Below are 19,359 nucleotides of genomic sequence, written 5' to 3'. Positions count from 1 at the left end.
GCTTCAGGCCAATACCCCGAGGACCCGCCTCCTTCCAGGGATGGGGTGCCATCCAAGGGCCAGCTCAGCACTGCACCCACAAGCATCAAGCATCAAGCATCAAGCGCCCCGTCCACGCCCTCCCTCCTGTGCCTCATGCTCGCTAATCTCTCTTCTCTCTTCCTCTCCTCCCTCCTTCTTGGCCGCCCTGCCATCCTGGTGGACTTTCAACCCTCCTGAACCCCTGCGATCTTTGGCCTTTGCCCTCTGGCCTTCCAACTCATCTTTCTCCTCAGCTGCTGCCTCTCCTCAATTCAGTGCGGCTGGCTCCACCCCCAGTCATTAAAAGGCGGACCTTCCAGGTAGACACCTCCCTTTCCCAGACCACGTGGGGCTTCCCAGGGGCTGGCGAGTCTCTGGTCCCTGACGGGCCAGCTGGGGCTATAGGTGAAGCGAGAGTCTCACTGCACTCCCGTTACATTAATTTAGACAAAAATGGACTCACGAATGCCGTAGACGTGGAAATACACAACTCCCAGGCCCAGAAGCCATGACTACTACCCCACCATTACTACTCACGACAGCCATCACTGTGTGCCGGCCACTGGGCTATGCATTTTACAGGCCTCATTTCATTTAATTCTCTCAGTGGTTGTATGAATTAGGCATGATCATCCTTATTTCACAGATGAGGAAGTAAGGCTCAGAGACATTAAGTAAGTGGCCTGAGGTCACACAGCCAATAAATTGCAGAGCACCCAGATTCTCCTTCTCTTATTAGCTGTGTGATTTGGGGCAAGTTACTTAACCTCTCTGCACCTCAGCTTTCTCATTTGTAAAATGAGGATAATAACGGTTCCTACTGCATAGGGTTATTGTGTATGCAGAGCACTGGGAATAATTCCTGGCATAGTGCTATAATTAAATTGAGGCTCAGAGAGGTGAATTTGTACCTAAGTTCGCACAAACAACAAGAGGCAGAACGGGAACTGGTAGCCAGGTCTTCAGACCCCACATCCAGAGCTCTCTCAGTTGGACCTACCCCCTTTATATTTAGAAATGCAGATTGCTTAGCATCTGATCACTTGTAACCTGAGTTTGAGAAGCGAGGGAATTTGCAGAGGAAATGTAGCCCACAACTGACAGGTGTAATCATTGTGAGCAACTGCTTCCTTCTTCCTGCCTAACTAAGCCAAGGAGGCTGGGATAGGACCAGATCACAAAGAACAAGAGACCACAGACCCAGGGATCCAGGCATAGGCATTGCAGCTTGATGCCAGGCCAGGAATTCCATGGCTGCCACCCATGCCCCTAGCCTTCCTTACACTGGGGGTCAGGGGTTACCCCCAAGGCCACAGGGGTGCTGGAAGTGGCAGGGCTCCGAGATGCTCTCTGAAAACCTGACAGCAGGGCCTGGAGCCACCATCTGGCCTGACTCAGGAGCCAGGAGCCCAGGGGCCTGCATGTTCAGGCACCTGACTGAACAAGGCTGAAAAATCACTCCAATTTACAGCTAAAAATACAGAGGGACACGTGACACACGTGCTACCCAAGCCTACATATCCCGTTACACCAGCCAAATCCTTGAGAGCCTCCATGTGCTCCGAGCGCGTACCCCAAGCCTGGCTATTCAGGGCGCCCGCTGGCAGCTCAGAGAAGCACCAGGCCCACCCCGCCCTCAGCCACCCCTACCCGTGTCAGACCCCATTTCAGGAGAGCCGAGTCCTTGCTCTCAGAGTGGCCATTCGCCTCAAGCCCCAGCAGCCACCTCCTGGCCTTAGTTGCATTCGCTGCTATGTGTTGAGCCCTTGCTGGGTCCCAAGCACTGTTGTAAGAATTCTCTGTGGATTATCTCATGTAATCCCACATGGGCCACCCGGCAGTGGAGGTGGCATCATCGCCACCTCACAGACGAAGAAATTAGGAGGGGCCGAGGCATGTTGCTGCCTCCCTTTTCAAGAGCAAGAGGTGGATAAGCCAGAACTTTTTGTGTTGCCCTGACCTGATTTGCAAAGTAGAGAGAAGAATAGGGGCCCCTGTTCTGCCTGTTGCAGATTCTGCCTAGAGAATAAGGTTTTTATGCTATCAGCCATGATGGGACATAAAAAGGCTTGTCCATTTCCTATCAATACACCAATATTGATTTCACAGGCTCTATAAGATGCGTAAACATTGGGTCTAACATTAGTTGAAAGAGGAAACTTTATATGAGATATGATGTGCTTAGCAGACGGTGTTGGAAGTCTTTGCCAAAGTGCAGGAAGTTGGACTGCAAGCAGTTTTTGCTGGGGGCTTATTTGGAATGAATATGAATAGTCTGGGGTTCTAAGTTTGGGTCCTGGCTCTCCCCAAATTCTTCTTGTGACCTTGGTTAGGGAGCTCAACTTCTCTGAGCCTCAGTTTTCTCTTCTGTAAAATGGGACTTGTGACCCATTTCTGCACCTGCCTTCTCCACCATGGACACTCTGAGCCCTTAAATGGCTTCTCAGAGGGTGTGGCAGGTTGCAGCCCAGGCCCCAGAGTGGCACTGCTGGTGGCATCTGCCCTAGGATGTCCCATCTGAGAGATGATTCAAGCAGATGCTGCTAAAATCGTAGTTCTCATTGTGAGGTTGTACACTCCTATTTGTAATCATCATTTTCCTCTATGGAGTTTGCAGCAAGCATTGTCAGCTCCCTTTTCCATATAGGGAAGCAGCAGTGTCATAGAGGATTACTGAGATCACACTGAGAAGGGTGGGCTGGCCTGGAGTCTGGCCGCCTGGGTCTCCCTGCATCCCAGCCTGGAGCGCTCACACCTGCCAGGCTGTTCTGCCTTAGTCTGTCTGCAGGGCTGGACCCCCCATCAAGAGCTGAGCCCAGAACCTCCCTGGAGAGGTCACGTAGAAAATAACATAATGACATTGGTCTGCATAGATCTAGGATGACTCGAGCTGGCCCTCAGCCCCAAGATCTGGGTCACGTGGACCAGGCTCTCTCCTCCTCCTGAGGGAGCATGATCCCACCCCTACCTCCCTGGGCCCTGGGTCCACCCTGGGCACATGCACGGTGGGTGACAAAGGCTGGGGGATAAGGCAAAGGAATAATAATAGCAACTCCAGAGAGGCACAAAGCACTTTACACTTTCAAAACTCAACTGTCCCCTGAGGTCAGGTACAAATCACATAAGTGACAGAAGCAGGCTGCAGGCAGAAAGGATGGGGGCGGGCCTGAGGCAGCTGGAGAGCCCAGTTGATGGCAGCCCCCCAGGAATGTGGGCCTAGCTGGCCAGGGCTCCCAGTTTTTCATCAGAAGCCACCACACCAAATTTTTTACATAAAATCTCTTGCCCAGTTATTTGGTGAGCCGAACAAAATTCTGTGGCCTCTGACCTAAGGATCTCAGTTGATCCTCTGGGCCAGATAATCAAAGACAGCAAAAAGCAGTGACAGGAAACAAGGAGCAGCTGCTCTCATTTGATAGTTAGGAGGCCAGCGCGCAGCGATGGTGGACTCGCCACACAGAGGGAGGGGCCGAGACATGCCCAGGCTGCCGGCCACCTGGGCTGTACCCTGGCCATCTGACCAGCCTGGGAACAGGCGTTCGGTTCGGCCGGGGGGCATCTCACCCGCTCCTCTGCCACCGCAGCAGAGCCCTGCCCTGGGGACCAGCAGCTCATGCAGCAAGTCCTCTCTGGAAGCCCTTCCTCTGGGGGCTAATGTCTTGGCCGTCTCCTCCCTGCCACCAGCCCCTGCATGTAGTCACCACCACAGCACCGTCACCATCACGCCACCACCGCCTCCCCCAGAACCCACGGCGGGGCCTCACCGGGTGCATGGCACTGGGGCGGGACCGCTCTCAGCCTGGGGCTCTCTCTCTAACACTTGTTTCCACAAACCTCAGGGTGAACAGGGCCAGACTGGCATCCAAGGGCCACCAGGCCCTCCTGGACCGAGCGGACCTCTGGGGCACCCAGGACTGCCAGGGCCCATGGGGCCACCCGTAAGTAACTCTCCCGCTCTCCACTGCTTCCTCTCCTTCGAGATTTGTCCCAAGAATTCCCTGGAAGCTTCCCAACCTTTCATAACCAATGGGAACCTGGGTGCCCGCTGAGCAGGTAGAAACGCTTGGCGAGGCCGCTGGATGTGGCTGGCCGCTGCAGGAGCTGCCTGTCCCTGTCACACTCAGCTGCTACACTCTGGTTCTGAACACACATCCTGGGACCATGTGTTCCACTCCAGTCATTGCCTGCCAGGGAGGACACCATGAACAGGCGCCCCCTCCCAGGTTCAGCAGACAGGAGCTTGCAAAGAAAGTTCCCAGGGCCATTCTGATGGCTGTCTCCTGACCCCCGGGCTTAGGAAAACCTGAGTCGGGCACAGTGTGTTCTAAGGAGGTAGCAAGGGGGCATCCGACTGCCTGGCACCCCTAACAGACATGCTTTTGCTGGTGTGTGTGGGCTTCCACTCCTGGGCCACCTTCCAGCCAAGTTACACGTCTGGTCAGCCAGGAGGGCCCTGCATCGAGCCTGGGGATTGGACCACTGCCGGGAGGGCCCAGGCGGGCCAACAGACACCCCTCCAGGCAAGACCACACTCAGGCAATAGGTCAGTCCCAGTGTCCACCAGTCATCTGTTTGTAAGCCCTGGCCAAGCCGCGACTCTTTCGCAGCCCAATTTAGTGCAAGAAAGCACCAGGGCAGAATAACTTAGCAGGCCCTTGGACTTCTTTGGAGAAAATGGGTTCTCCACCCAGAGCTAAGACTAACGTCAGCGGTTATTGGAGGGACAGGGGTTAAGGACATAGTCTGTTTGATAATGTTTTTTCCACGTGGCTTTTTTTAAAAAAGTGTTTTTCTCTCTTATGACAAAGGCATCATACATTCATTGTGAAAAATTTGGAACATAGACAAAGTCTTAAATTGCATGCTTTCTCATATCCAGAGTTCCCCATCATTAACATTGTGGCGAGTACTTTCCATTTTTCTCCTTAGATCTGCACATAAACGTTTTCCAGGTTGATGAAGTTCTGAATAATATAACAGTTTGTATCCTGTTACTTTTTTCCCTTAATATCGTAAACCATGCCCCTTCCTAAGTCAGGAGTCTCCTGTGATGTGGATTTTAGGACTGCTGGGTCTATCTACAAGGTAGTTAATGAATTCCCTTCTGTATACTCTTGAACATAAATGTGCACATCTCTGATGCTTTCACAGTGATAGATACCCAAAGGTGGAATTGCTGGGTCAGGATGTCCCTGCCAAATAGCCCTCGATGAGTACAGCCACATTCCATGTCACTTGACTTCACATCTGGGCCCTCAGCTACCCCAGCTGCCAAAGCTGAGGTTCAGCGTAGGGTCCCCCTAGGCTGGGCGGCAGCTCTGGCAGACCAGGGTAGCCATCTTGGCCAGAAGGCAGCACAGCAGAGTGAAAACCTAACTTGCTGGGAGCCAGCTCTCCTGCTTAGCTTAATCCCCGTAACGAATTTTAAATATTTCCATGATTTCTCCCCAGAACCCTGGGGAGGGAAGTTAGTCTCACTTCCACGGGTTTCTAGCTGCAAAAACAGAAAACCTGAAAGGAAGTGAAATTTAGGGAATTGAACCAAACAAACCAAGCCAAGAAAACCAAAAAACAAGGCTCAAAATTCACTTCTTTACTGACGGCCCTTGCCCAAACACAGTGGGCTCCCGATCACTGAACCCAAGCCAGGTGGTTTTCTTTGTTAGGTTGTTTATAAAGAAAGAAACCCAGAAAGCATGTTTTTAAACCAACTGAAAGAGGCCAGACTCGAGCGTCATGGTTTTCTCCAGCCAGTGTTTGCAGTCCAGACCCATGCCCGAGACCACGCCGGAGCCCGCCTTCCCTAGTTTCTCCCTCGGGCTCCCGCGGGGCCCATGCCACCTCCCCCGCGCTGGCTGCTGTGCCCACTGTGCCCCAGGGGTGGGGGAAGGAGACAGAGGGCTCCCCTGCAGGCTGGCAGGGCCAGAGGCAAAACCCAGGCTCTGCTGGGCAAGGTCGGCTTTCCAGGGAGCGGTTCCAATGAGGAGGTGGGTGGGTGGGAATCTGGACCAAACCACACTGCCAATTTCACATGATGCCACTGACCTACTTTCCAGTGGGCGAGCGCAGCGGAGATGCCCACGGCGCCCATGTGGCTCCAAAGAGGGACATGAGCCTGTTGTCCCCACGCGCCCTCAGCAGGTTTCAGATACCCTTCCAGGACCCTCTGGATCTGTTCTTCAACACGTCCAGAACCCATTACAGCCTCCACTGGAAATGTGACGAGCCCCCACCATTTGCCAGAGGAATCCATCTCCACTCACCTTTTTTCTTGCTTCCGCAGGGCTTACCTGGGCCTCCTGGACCAAAGGTGAGGGCCCTCTGGGTGATGCATCAAATGGGCGGGAGAGTTCCCTGCAGGAGGGAGGGGGAGGCAGCATTGAAGGGAGTTGAGAGGGATCTCAGCTGAGAGAAGGATCACGAGTGGCTCATTTCCAAAACGCCACTCGGGAATTGATTGGGTCCCACCAGGATTGCATTTTTGTGGGCTCAGGCCAAGCAAGTGCTATGGCTGGTATGGAAGATGCGGCCCTGCCCTCCAAGGAGGCTATGGTCTAGTTGGAAACTCAAAGTTGATGCCCAGGACGCTGTCACAACATCCCAGTAAAACAGCATTTCATAAGGGGCCAGAACTGGAAAGGACCTTCAGGGTCATCCGGTTTCTTTGGAAACCTTATCTGGAAGCCCACGATGTCAAACAGAACCTCCCTTTGAAGCTGGAGTCCCTGCGGCTCTAGGGATGAGAAGTAGCAAAGCACTGATCCCAGCCAACCATTTCACAAATGCAGAAGCTAGAGCCCTGGGGAAAAGTGACTTGTCCAGGTGCCACAGAGGGTCCATGGTAGAACAAAAACTGACCCTCAGGTGTCCTGGGCCCCTGCCGAGCTGACCTTTCCCACCTCCCTCTGCCTCTGCAAGGCAAGGACTCATTCTGAAGAGTAGAACAGTCCCTGTTATTGTTCCAGGGATGGCTGGAGGTGGAGATCAGAGGATTTGGAGTCATTGGGAGGAGGGGGGGTGGTAATATGAAGGGGGTGGCAAGAAAACCCCTCTAATGGTCTTCTCTTGGTTCCCCCAGGGAGACCCGGGGATCCAGGGCTACCACGGCCGGAAGGTAAGAAGGAGTGGGGGGAGCGGAAGACCCCACCCCCCCAGTGACAACCCAAGTGGGGCTTCACCATAGTGCACACAGGGTCCGGACTTGGTCGTGCACACATACCAGCGGGAGCCTCGAAACCCTTGAGGTGGGCTGAACAGGGGTTCATGTCTCCACCTGGGGGAGGAAGAGGCTCAGAAGGGGAAGGGCCTTGGGCAAGTCAGTGGCCCTGCTGGACCTCAGACCCAGGAGTGTGTCCCCCACCAGCCTGAGTGGCTGTGTCTGCACAGAGGCAGGCCAGGTTCTCACTGGCACCCCTGAGGACCTAGTACATGGGAACCAGGCAGAGCTTCTGAGCATGGTGGGAGATATGAAAGGGTCCCAACCCTGCTCTCTGGCAGCTCACAGGCCAGAGAGACAGGATTCCTGTACAAATAACCCTGGTGAAGGCAGACTGTGCTAACTGCTACCATTGCAAAGTGCTGTGTCAATATGGGGGTGGGGGGTGTGTGTGCAGGGAGATTAATTCTAGGTTGGGAGGAGTTTGGGAAGTCTTCTGAGAAGGGACAGCCTCTGAGCTCAATGCTGGTGAATGGGTAATTGTATTGGTTATCTACTGCTGTGTAACAAACAGTCTCAAACTTACTGTCTTAAAACAATTAATTCTTTCTCAGGATTCTGTGGCGTGGCCATGTGGGAGTTCTGCGTCTCCTCTGGGCTCACTGATGCAGTCACATGGGATGTTGGGTGGAAAGGCTGGGTGGGGAGGGGGCAAGATGGCCTCATCCACATGCCTGGGGTTGGCGCTGGCTGTGGGCTGGGTACCTCTGTTCTCCTCCACGTGGCCTCTCAGCCCTGGTAGGGCAGAGAGGTTTCCTCACAGTATGGCAGGCCTAGGTCAGCTTTCAAAACGGGTGGGTCCCAGTGCTCAAGTGCTTTTCAAAAACATCCCTTGCATCACATTTTCTGAAGTCCTGTTGGCCAAAGCAAGTCACACAGCCAAAGCATGCAAGTCAGTGGGGCTGGGGGACTCAGCCTCCGCTTCTTCTTGTGCAAGCGTCCCAAAGCCTTTGTGGCCATTTTTAAACCACCACTGTGGTCCTTCAAGCAGCAAATTTCAAGGGAAATGGCATTTTAGACAAGAAAACAATTTGAGCAGAGGCCCAGAGGTGGTCACTACAGTAACTATATAACATAAAAATCATTTTAGTACTAGGCACCACTTACTTACTAAATGCCTACTGTGTACGAGGCTGTCCTTCAACGCGACTTGCATCATATCTAATCCTAAGACCACCTTAGGAGGCTGATACTATTCTTCTCCTATTTAACAGATAAGGAAAATGAGGCACGCCCAAAGTGTCATAAGTGGCAGAGCAGGAATTCAAGTCCAGGTCCGGGTCTTTCACAGGGTGCCACCTGCCATAAGGAGCCCATCCCGCCGTCCAGGCCCCAGCTGGGAGGCTCTGGCGCCTTCCAGGAGAAGAAAAGAGACAGGAAGGAAAGGCAGGACAAGGAGGGGGAGGGATTCTGGAAAGGCAAGAATCACTCTGGAGAAGCACATTCCACACGCCCTGTAGCTCTGTGATCGGGCAGCTGCTGTCACCGCATTGTTTTACGGGTGCTTGGTGGGTGAAATGGCAGGACCCAAGAGATCTTTCATTAGTTCTGCATAAACTGCAAAGTTTGTACTGTGTCAGGAAGTGGAAATTACAGCCCCCGAGGTTGCCTCCACCCACTCACGCAGACTCAACAGCATTTACTGCCTCTCCTGATGCAGCACAGCGTCGGCTTTCCCATTAGCAACCAGACTAGCTCTTTCAAACTGTGAAGAAACTTCAGGGCGGCAGATTCCCCCGGGATCAAGGGGATGCCCGCAGCTGGAATCCATACTATGGTAGGCGTCTGCACTCTCCTGCCAATGGGAAGTCTAGTTCATCCAGGAAGGAGGTCAGGGGTCTGCTGCCCTGAGGATAGAGAGGCGTCAGCTTGGGGCTGGGGTGTCATGGTGCTAGAGGGCCTGGTTCCATGATTTTGGCAATTCTGGGCTCAGATTGTGGGAGGAATCATTCAGCCCTGGCTGCACTGAATTTGCAGGGAAAACTAGTATGGTCCTGCGGATGGAGGGGCAGCTTCTGACCCCTGGGAAGCCTGCGCTGGGGAGAAAAGGCTCAGGGCTGCTAGAGAAGGCTCGAGCATGGAAGGGTGCATGACTAAGGGTAGAGCAGTACAGATGGCTACCTTGAGAAGGAGGGAGCTCCCCGTCACCCGAGGTATTCAAGGAGAGGCTGGATAACTATGGGTCTGGGATGTGTTAAGAGAAGCTTCTGTATCAGATGGGAGACTGGACTAAAATCCCTTCCAGCTCAGGGAAACTACAGCTTCCTAAGAACAGAGTTGGCTCCGTACCCGCTAGAGAGGAGCAGCCCGTCACCCCACCCTGGCTTGATGATCAGGCCCCTCCAGTCCAGGCCTTTCTTCATCCGCATCCAGGGCTTGTCAGAAGCATCAGTGCTCTTAGGGCTCTCGAGGAACTGAGAAGGCCCTTCTCCTTCATGCTCAACTCATGCTCCCCACTCTTTCTTTCTCTGCTGGACCACCCCCTGCCCTTCCACAACAGCCTCTTCTCCTGGAATCCGGAGGGGCTGCGAGGCTGCTAGCCTCTCTGGGTTTCTGGAAGGCTCCTGCTGCCTCCTCTTCTCCCAGCCTGTCCTTGAGACTTTTCAGTAGGCGCTCCCGGAGCCACTGGGTGGTCTCAGCGCCCTTGTCTCTATGCTGGCCCTCACTCTGCTGGGACCCTTGTCCTGTCATCCCCGAAGCCACAGCCTCCTAGTCCAACAGAGGCCAAACGGCGTGCACTGGAGACCGATGGCCAGCAGCAAAGAGTCTGCCCCCAAGGACTTGGGGGTCATTCCTCAAGGTCAAGCAATACTCAGGAGGCTATGAGTGCCCGTCCCACTGCCCCAGCCCCAGTGATCACCATGCCCAGGCAGCAGTTTGCTTCCTGTCAGAATTCTGAGATGAAGAGTCTGGTGCCCAAGGACAAGGGCAGCAATACTTCACATCTCTGGTTTAGCCAAAGTCCATTCACTCCCTCTCTGACTCATCCTCACCATGGCCCAGTAGTTTGAGCACATTATCCCCACTGTCTAGATGAGAAACTCAGAGAGGTTAATACTTCGCCCAAGGTTGCACAGCTGGTGAACAGTCATGCTGGAATTGGAAGCTAGGTCTCATGAGTGCGAACCCGGAAGCCAGTCGTCTCGCTCCGGTGCAGAAGTGAATGTCTGCTCAGGGGGTCTCACCCCAGGCTAAGCCATCTGTGCACAGAGCACCCTCCCCTGTGGTTTCTCTGGGATGTGGAGGGTTAGCCCCCAGGCTCTTTTCTGGGGCGTCCATCAGATCTCTTTTTCTCTCTCCTCCTCGCCCTCTGCTCTCTGCCTGGATTGAGGCCTGGGGAGGAGGTACCAACACGAAGGGCAGCTTGGTCACGGATGCTGAGAAAATGAGTTTGCTCCCACCCACCACTCCATACTGGTGGGTGGGTCACCAAGCTGGGACAGAGGCCCCAAGACGCCCCTTGCGTTCAGGGCATGAGGGGACCCGCAGGGTAACTGATGGACCCTCCACATCTGCTTCCATTGCTCTGTCCCGGCAACTTGACACACACGCGGGGCCCTTCTTTCAGTAAGGGGTGGAATTTAACTCTCAGCAAAGACGTTTCTCATCCTGTGAGGTTTGCTGATGATTAGTTCCATCCACCACCACCACCACCACCACCCTGGCAGCTGGTCCCAGCCTGGCATCCTCTCAAAGGCCAGCCAGGCCAGCAGGGCAGCATCTCCACCAGCTCCTTGAGATCACAGCCCAGGGTCGCCCGCGGGCCCTGTGCTGCCCCAGCCCCGCGGCCTGGACACTGTGAGTATTGTTGTGTGCCCATGTGGTACCTATCTGATCCAAATTTATGACGCCAATCTACTTTAAATATGTTGCAAGACGCAAAGTGTGTTTAAAACATTACAACCTTGGCTCTCTTTCAAGAGGATCTACGAGTATTGTCAGACTGTGTGTGGATCACAAAACCTGGTGAGAGCTTATATCTAAGCACATCAGAGCTGGTCCGCCCATCTTGGCAGTGGGGGGTGAGTTTGACGCATGTGGTGGTCTGGGTGTTAAGCCTTGGGGGTTGCATGAAGGACCAGAGCTCTCCTGCAGGCTGCAGGCTGTGCGTCTTCAGACCAGAGGAGGCAGGTTGCGAGAGCCCCGTGCTCACTCAGCCTGTAACTGCAGGTGCTCCCCCTGGAGGCTGCGGGGCTCCCCAGAAACAGGGAGTCCCGGGGAGGAGATCCGATGGGCCCTATGGTCGGCTGGCTAGGGCACTGGAGCAAGGGTGTGAGGAGCAGAAGCACGCCCACCCCGCCCACCTCCTCACCCCTCCTCAATCCTTCTGCAAAAGGGCAGGATCATTCTGACCTGCTAGTCAGAGCAAGGCGTCACATGGGTGGACACGCTTCTGTCGAATGATAACTACTATTATTATATCTACCTTACTGGGCCTCTTCGTGCCAAGCTGTACGAGGCACTTGGCTTGCCTCGTCTCATTGGATCCTTATAACCACCCTGTGAGGGAGGTTTTATTCTTAGCCCCAATTTACAGATGAGCAAACCAAGGTTCACAGAAGTGAATCCCCAAAGGGCCACAACTACAAAGCAGTGAGGCCAGATCTGTCTGGCCCCAAAGCCTTGTTCTAAATGACTTTACTACCTGGGTCTTATGAACCTGGGGGGACCCATGATTTCCAAACACCTCCCCTCCCAGACCCCCACTTCCTCTACTAGAAGGAAAGAAAGAGGGAGTTGGGCTGTTTTCCTTCTTGTGAGAAGGTTGTGGCTGGATTCAGGCCCTCCTCCAAGCCTCCCAGGCTCTCTATGAGCAGGACCTGGAGCATCTAAGGGAGAGAACTTGGGGTACTTGGTGTGTTTTAGTCAAAGAACCGAGGAAGGGGAGTGCTTTGCCCATTGGCACTGATTCCACCCGAATGCTTCCCCAGGGAGCTGGCATGGTCCCAGGACCTCCAGTAAAGCCAGGAGAAGGCAGCTGTCTCAGCCCTGCACCCCAGTGGAGAAACCTCCTGAAACCTCCCTGCACCCCAGGCTCCCTGCCACACTCACGTGCAGCAGAGCACTCCATGCAGATGGAAACCGTACACGCAGGAGCCTTCTGGAGCGGGGACAGCGCTTGCTTTCAAAGCCATGAATTCCCAGCGGGGGCACCCAGACCATTTCAATTAAAGCAGATCAGGGAGCTGAGACACGGGCCCCAGATCTGAGGCCTCGTGGGGGCTGATGGGACTCCCGCTCCGCCAGACTCCAGCCCCCAGCCTGTGCTCTCTGGGCCCTGTTTCTCCTGCACTCCAAAGTCCCCAGATTAATTAGAGCTGACTTTTCTCTTTGGAACTAACTACAAAACCAACTGATCTCAAATCGAGATTACAAGCCGGCCGCCCTTCCAAAGCCCTGGCCTTCGATGGGGTGCCTGACCCCGGTAATTCCCCGGATCACTTCCTGCCGGCCCTAATTACCAGAGGACCTGGCGTTTCCGCGGTCCCAGGCCTCTGCAGTCCGGAGCTGGCTAGGGCAGAGAAGACGGAGCCGAGCTGCCTTTCTCCCGGAAGGGAGTCCTGGGAACTCTTTAGGGGAGAGAAAGACATTAGCCCTCCTCACCCAGCTTTTCCAACCCAGGAAAGGGCCCTGGTCCAGACTTAAGGCCTGAGTCACCTGCTGGCCTCCCCCCAGCCCTCCACTCCCCACACTTCTCCCCTGCAGAGAACAAAGAGTCCGTGCGGAGCTACTCGGGCCCAGGGCCCTCCTCACCCGCAGCTGGGCCGCAGCGGAAGCCTCACGTTAGGGAGGTCTGCGCGTCTCCCCCTGCTTCTCTGGCCTGACCTTTGCTCAGCTGGGGAGCTGACCTGGAAGCCCCCCACCTCTTTCGAGACTATGTCTTCTTGCCAAGTCCCTGCCCCGCTTGTTCAACAAACGGTAAATCACCAATTAAGAGAGCAGAGCACGACCGGTTTGTGCTCCAAGGAGCTCGCTTCCATCCTGTCATCTGGGTAAAGGATGGGTCCTCCCACCTGGAAGCGGGACCAGAATAGAGCACCTATTGATGCTGGTGCGAACTCTGCGCAGGGGCAGCTGGAGTCAGTGGCAGCGTAAAAGTGGGGGCTTGGATGGCCTTCAAGGTCATTCAGGGCAGCCACCTGTGCTCACCCCAGCACTTTCTTGGCCACAAAGACTGGAGTCCACCCCTTCCAGGCCAGCCAGCCGGCGTCCTTGGTTCTTGGCACCAAGGTTAAAGAGCCAGTCTCCCAGGTGGTAGGCAGGTCAGGGCTGGCCTGGGGGTCGCAGGCCGGGTTCCACAGCAGCGACCACTGCCCATGCTCCGTGCATCTGGGGCAAGACCCTTTGTAATGCTTGGAGCGCCCACTTTCCCAGCTGCTGGATGGCCCGGATCCGGTGGCCAAGCTCCCTGCTGGGAGGACAGGAGGTACAGGAGATAAATTGGGGCCCTCGCATTTTGGCAGGCTATGAGCGCTCCCTCCCCAACTAAGACGTTAGTGAGTTAGTGGATCTAAATTTAGGACAATTCCAAACTTAAACCTTTTAAACAAAATAACTTTTACGAAGTGAAACGGGAAAGAAGGAGCCTCTAGATGTGCTCTCGTGAAGCCATGCCACGAGGAAAAGCTCTGTGCACACGCTGTGTCAATGTCCTCCCTTTAGCAATGGCCCCGGAAATGCTCCCCATCCCCAGTCCCACCACCCCTGCAAACGAATGCCCTGCCCTCAGCCACCCTGGAGTCCTTGATCATGACTCTCAGCCCGCTCTCACCTCTCCCACCGTCCAGAATCAATGTTTTCTGGTGCAGAATGAGCCCAGCCGCCGGTTCAGAGGTCAGGCTGGGGCAAGCCCCTGGAGACAAGCCCTGGAGAAGGAGACTGATGAGAGTGGAATGAGCCCGCAGGGTGGGGTCAGCTGGGGCCACCCCTGCTTCCTGCCCAGCAGAGGGGTGGGAAGTGAGGGAGGCCCCGAGATGGGGATCAAGGGAGCCTGGGTCACCTAGAGAATTAAGAGACTTGACCCAGAGGGGAGGGAAGAGGCAAAGGTCAGCCACCCTAACGAGGAGGCTTGCCTCCTTCGAGGCTCCAAGGGGCCCAGATTTCCCCGGAGTGTGCGGTTGTATCTTTATATACAAACCAACATGGGCTGAAGACAGCCCCGATTAGCCCGGAAACCCTCGCTCCCAGGGTTCTGCTCTGCACAGCTCACGGGGAGATTGGAGAGCGTGGGCGGACCCCAGCCTCCTCCCCTGCTGAGGCATCCCAGGCTGTCCTCCGGAGCAGGAGGAGACCCACTGAGCCCCTCGTAGAGCCGCAGTTTTACCCAGAGCTAACGTTCCCTCCCCCACAGAGCCTTGTTCTGGAACTGCCAACACACCCAGTGTCAGCTCCTCAGCTTTGGCCTCTCAGGAGCAGGGGTGGGTAGGAAGTGTCTAGTCCAATCCCACTTTGCAGACCCAGAGAGAGAAAGTGACTTATGCAGGGTCACACAGACAGCCTTTCCTGACTCCCCGCCCAGCTCCCTCGGTGGAGGTGGGAAGGTGAGGGCAGATGTATTGGGGGAAAGCTGAGGGAAAGATGGGAAGAGGATGAATGGGGCAAACAGGAGGTCCTTGAATAGTCAGGGACGCCCAAGCTGACCTCCCACCTGTACGCCCCCACCCCAGGGAACTCTGCCTGGTGTCCTCGGGGCTGAGTCAACCCAGTTGGGTTGTTTGGAATGTGAGCAGGGGTCCTCCAAAGGAAAGAGTGATGAGGCCCTCGGCTGGCGCTCTACAGCCACTGTTGCCAGACTTCTGATGAAGTCCTGTGGCGCCCTCTGCTGGCCGTAGAGCAGAACTGTGCTCACAGGCCGGCCCCGGCTCGGCTCTTTTCCCTGGTGCCTGTGGTTAAAGACACAGCCCTGGTCTGAGCACTGACTTTTCACCCCTATGGGGCACAGACCTGAGGGCCATCCAGAAGAGAGGGCTTTGCCCTGTTTTTGGCCTGCAGAGGGTGTTTAACGGAAGCGACGGAACACCAGTCCATCTGATGCTTGGGGTTGGCCGAGAGAAATGGGTACCTGCACTTGGCAGACAAAAGACCTGTGTCCAAATCCCTGCTCTGTGTGACATTGGCAATCATACCTGGCCTTCCAGAGGCACAGTTTGCTCACCTGTGAAACAGGAATAACATCCACTCCCTCATTGATTAGAGGGAATTCTTAAAGATTGAATAGAAGAAGGATGTAAAGGCTTAACTCAGTGCTAGACACATAACAGACACAGTAAATGACTGTGCCTTTCTCCACTCTTTCCCACAAGAGGGATTTACCAGAATTTAGTGTCTGGGGCAGACCTGGGGCACAAGCTTGTCTGCTGTGGTCACTTCTGAGTCCAGCTCCACCACCCCTGCCTGTGGCTCAGGGGTCCTGGTGGGTTCGGGTGAGGGAGGGCTCCTGCATTTGGAGCTAAAGTTTCTGGGTCTTTTGCAGAATTCAGAGACTTGGCCCAAAGAGGATGGAGGTGAAGCCATCCCCAGCAGACATGATTTGTGTATGCGGGAACACACAGTGGTTCCCGCTGCACTGAGGAACCAGCACTGGGCTATGGGGCAGAGCAAAAAGCTTCAGGAGGAGATGGCATTTGACCAGCACCCCAAAGATGAATAAGGTTTTGAGCAGAGGAAATAGCAGAAAGGCAGAGAATTCTGAAAACGAGTGATGTTGTCAGAGAAACAGTGTAGGTGTCAGGATGTGAGGCGATGAGTCCGGGAAGGAGCAGGGGTGGAATGCCATGCTCAGGAGCCTGGCCCCTTTTCCACAGTCACTGCCGGGCGGTGGCAGTTTCAAAGTACAGGAGTGTTACTGTGCAGTCTGTGTGTTGGACGCTTTTCTGGATGCCAGCGTGGAGGCCCAGTCATGGAGGGGAAAGGTTGGAAGTAGCTCCAGCCTCTGCAAGGAGAAGGGTGAGCCAGGGCTTCCTGTAAGATGTCAGGGAAGGGATGAGGTCAGCTGAAAAGATGGAGGCCAGGTGAGGCCATGTTCCCCCTCTGCCTGTGGGATATGCAGCTTGGCCTCCAGGCCACAGGGTCTGAGCTGCTACCACGCATGCTACACAGCGTCCTGAGCCCTGGCTGGGGCTTACACTGGGACTTCTTTTGGGGTTCCACTCGTGGAGACAAAGGCCTCCTTCCTCCCCTGCACCCCTCCCTCTCTGACACAACAGGTAAGTCTTGGCTCACCTACTCTCGGCCCCCAGTTGTTGCTGGCTGTCACCTCCAGCCTCATCTCCTCCTGGTGTGTCCTTCCAAGGAGGGCAGGACACTCCCTGTTCTTCCTGAGCTCACTCCTCCCCTTAGATTTGGCATTTTCGCCAGGAAGTAAAGAGGTTGCACAAAAAGACAGGACACTGCCGAGATGGTAGAGCAAAGCCCAAGCGTGATATCCTGGAGAAGCAGCCCCGTGACTGGTGCCTCTGGCCAGGCAGGGCCAGGAATGCAGAGAAGTGGGTGGGCTCGGGAGCTCCAGGCCGTGCCCTGCCTCCATCCACAGTCCCCCACCGCCCAAAGCGCAGGCGGACCCTCCCCGACCTGGGGCCAAAGCCCTCATGTCCTCGGGAAGAGTTAGACCCAAGGAACCTGGAAGGAAAAGGACCCCAGGGAAGAGGAGAGGCCGGAGCCCCGTCTGGCTCAGCCAGCAGTACCACCCATGCAAACGTGCAGAGTGAAAATGGGCAGGAGGCAGCAGGCCAGGGAGGGAGGGAAGGTATGCAGTAGGCAAGTGGCCAAGTGGGCGGCTCAGGCCCACGGCCCTAGCCCAGGCCCCTGTCAGGCAGGAAACCTTGTGCAAGTCCGCTTTCCCCCTCCCTGGACGCAGGCTCCTGGTGGGCCTCTCTCTGGGGCTCTTTCCTGCTCTGTGGTCTGTGACTTGGGACCTTGTGCAGGTCTACCTTGCTGAGGAGAGTGGCCCACCATGGCTGCCGGCAATGGTGGGGACCTCAAAGCTCCTCATGGGCTGAACGGTCATCCCAAGCTTCCACAGCAACCACTCTCACTGACATCCTTGCAGGCCATGCTTCCAGGGCCAAGACCTTGGGCCCTGAGTCTGGTCCTCTTCTCACTGTTTCTCTTGTTTCTTCCTTCAGGGAGAACGGGGCATGCCAGGGATGCCGGGCAAACACGGAGCAAAGGTACGCCACCCCCAGGCAGCTCCCCCAGCCCCAGCCCTTGCTCCCAGCTCCTCCTCCTTCCCACGTCCTGTCTTGCTGTAAAGACAGGAGACGGGGTGCACGTTTCTTCCCGTCCTCTCCCCTTTGCTGCCTGGCCTGTCTTCCAGGCAGGGGTGTTCCTTTTTGGCCCATGTGCCATCACTCAGCAGTGCCCTCCCGACATGGCCAGGCCTCCTTGTGGGCATCTGTGGGTCATAAAAGTCCTCTCAGGTACGCCCAGCTCTGGCTGCAGTTCTGAGACCCATGTGGGAAAATCACCTTCGCTTGGAATTTACTAAGTGGTGTGCTTGGCAGCCTATTTACCTCAAAGTTGGTGGTCTTGGGCTGATAAGGAAATGGGGTTCACTCCCAGACGCTCCCCAGTCCATCAGGGCTTAGGGCCAGAGAGCTGCCTTGAGGAGAGTCCCACGGGCACCCTCAGGGTCCATGAGCTTGGTGAACTCAGCCATCTACTGTTGTCCCCCTTCCCTGTGGCTCTCCCTTTCTCCCCTTTCTCCTCCATCCCCTCCTCCTCCCTTCCTGTCCCAAGAAGCCCTCCCCGCATTCCACCCAGGGATGCCCCTGTCTAGCCCAGCCATGGGCTGCCTGATACAGTGCCCTGTGAGTCCCCCAGGAGGGTCTAGGGGCTGAGCAGGTGGGTGGGAGGGTCTAGGGGCTGAGCAGGTGGGTGGGAAGCCCAGGGAGCCCAGCTGAGCTGTGCAGAGCCTCTTCCTCGGGCCCACTCCCTCTGTGCCAAGCTCAGCAACCCCCTTCCCTGTGGGCCTGGGGGCAGGCAGAAGCCTCCACATCTCGCATCTCTCCAAGAAGAGGCTGGGAGAGGAGGCTGGCCACCTCCTCTGTGCTTCCCGCTGGGTGAGAAAATCCCCATGCCTTTCCTTCTCTCTGCCAGGGGGCTCCTGGAATCGCTGTGGCCGGGATGAAGGTCAGTGGACCTTGTAACTCAACACCTGAGGGGCAGGATGGGAGGGATGGAGAGAGGAGAGAGTTGGGCTTCAGGGGCTCATTGGGTGGCCACTGGACCAAGGAGGGGGCAGACAGGATTCAGAACCACTTCTCTTAAAGCAACATTTATGCCAGATGGACAGATTGAACAACAGGTGTTTAACTAAGCCTTGCAAGTAAGTGGCAAAGGTTTACCAGCCTCAACTAAAGGTCTTGCCAGCCTGCCAATGTGAAAGGAACCTAGCACTTTCCTTCACACTCCAAAATTCAGCAGATGGGTGGGGACACCCCAGAAGCACAAATGCTCGATGTGGATCTCCCAGCAGGTCACTTACAGGGACACCGTGTCCAAAGCAAATGCCCCTTCCTTCCTCTCCCTCCTCCTGGGCTGCCTCACACCTGCCACCCCTCTCACCTGGGGGAAGAATAAGGGACAGTCCAGGAGGGGCCTGAGTCCTAGGCAGAGGAAAGCCCTGGGCTGGCCAGACGCTTCCCCTACCCTCAGATGCCTTCACTCCTCTGCTCCTGCATTCACTCACTCTCGCTCTCTCATTTCTTTGCCTGAGTCTTGTTTTTTTCCCACACAGGGTGAGCCTGGGATCCCAGGAGCCAAGGTACTGATACAGAGACAACGTTCTGGGCTGCACCGAGCATCCGGCGTAGGGTGGAGGTGGGAGGGGCTGCTGTTGTTTTGCTCCTGGTCCCCCCCGAAGGCTAGCCTGGGGCTGGGGACCTGACTGAGCAGAGGAGAGCCTGCCGGGAGGGGCTTGCTCCTCAGGAATGCTCTGCAGATGCCTCCCCCTTGCCTGGATCCTGGCCTGGGCAGCGGTCTGGTTTGCATTCACACCAGCTCCAGTGGTGACTGTTGCCCCCTGCACCCAGAGGGCTCTGTCTCTCTCATCCAGGACAATAAGAGATGTAACATGAGAAAAAGTTTCCATGGTCAAATACGTTTGAGAAATGCAGGGTTAA

General features: G+C 55.6%; 1 protein-coding gene across 1 annotated transcript in view; it reads left to right on the top strand.

Moving 5' to 3' along the window:
• COL13A1 (collagen type XIII alpha 1 chain) overlaps positions 1–19,359 on the top strand; it is an 82,556-nt gene that overhangs the window by 24,488 nt on the left and 38,709 nt on the right. Inside the window, exons 11-17 of the mRNA XM_057530607.1 lie at positions 276–341; positions 3,861–3,959; positions 6,305–6,331; positions 7,100–7,135; positions 17,362–17,406; positions 18,335–18,367; positions 18,975–19,001. Coding sequence (XP_057386590.1) covers positions 276–341; positions 3,861–3,959; positions 6,305–6,331; positions 7,100–7,135; positions 17,362–17,406; positions 18,335–18,367; positions 18,975–19,001 — 333 coding nt within the window. The remainder of the gene's footprint in view (positions 1–275; positions 342–3,860; positions 3,960–6,304; positions 6,332–7,099; positions 7,136–17,361; positions 17,407–18,334; positions 18,368–18,974; positions 19,002–19,359) is intronic.

The sequence above is a fragment of the Balaenoptera acutorostrata genome, chromosome 16 (assembly GCF_949987535.1).
Source record: "Balaenoptera acutorostrata chromosome 16, mBalAcu1.1, whole genome shotgun sequence".
NCBI classification, from domain to species: domain Eukaryota; kingdom Metazoa; phylum Chordata; class Mammalia; order Artiodactyla; family Balaenopteridae; genus Balaenoptera; species Balaenoptera acutorostrata.
Note: the sequence above shows the minus strand (reverse complement) of the source record. Positions and strands in the feature narration are given on the sequence as shown.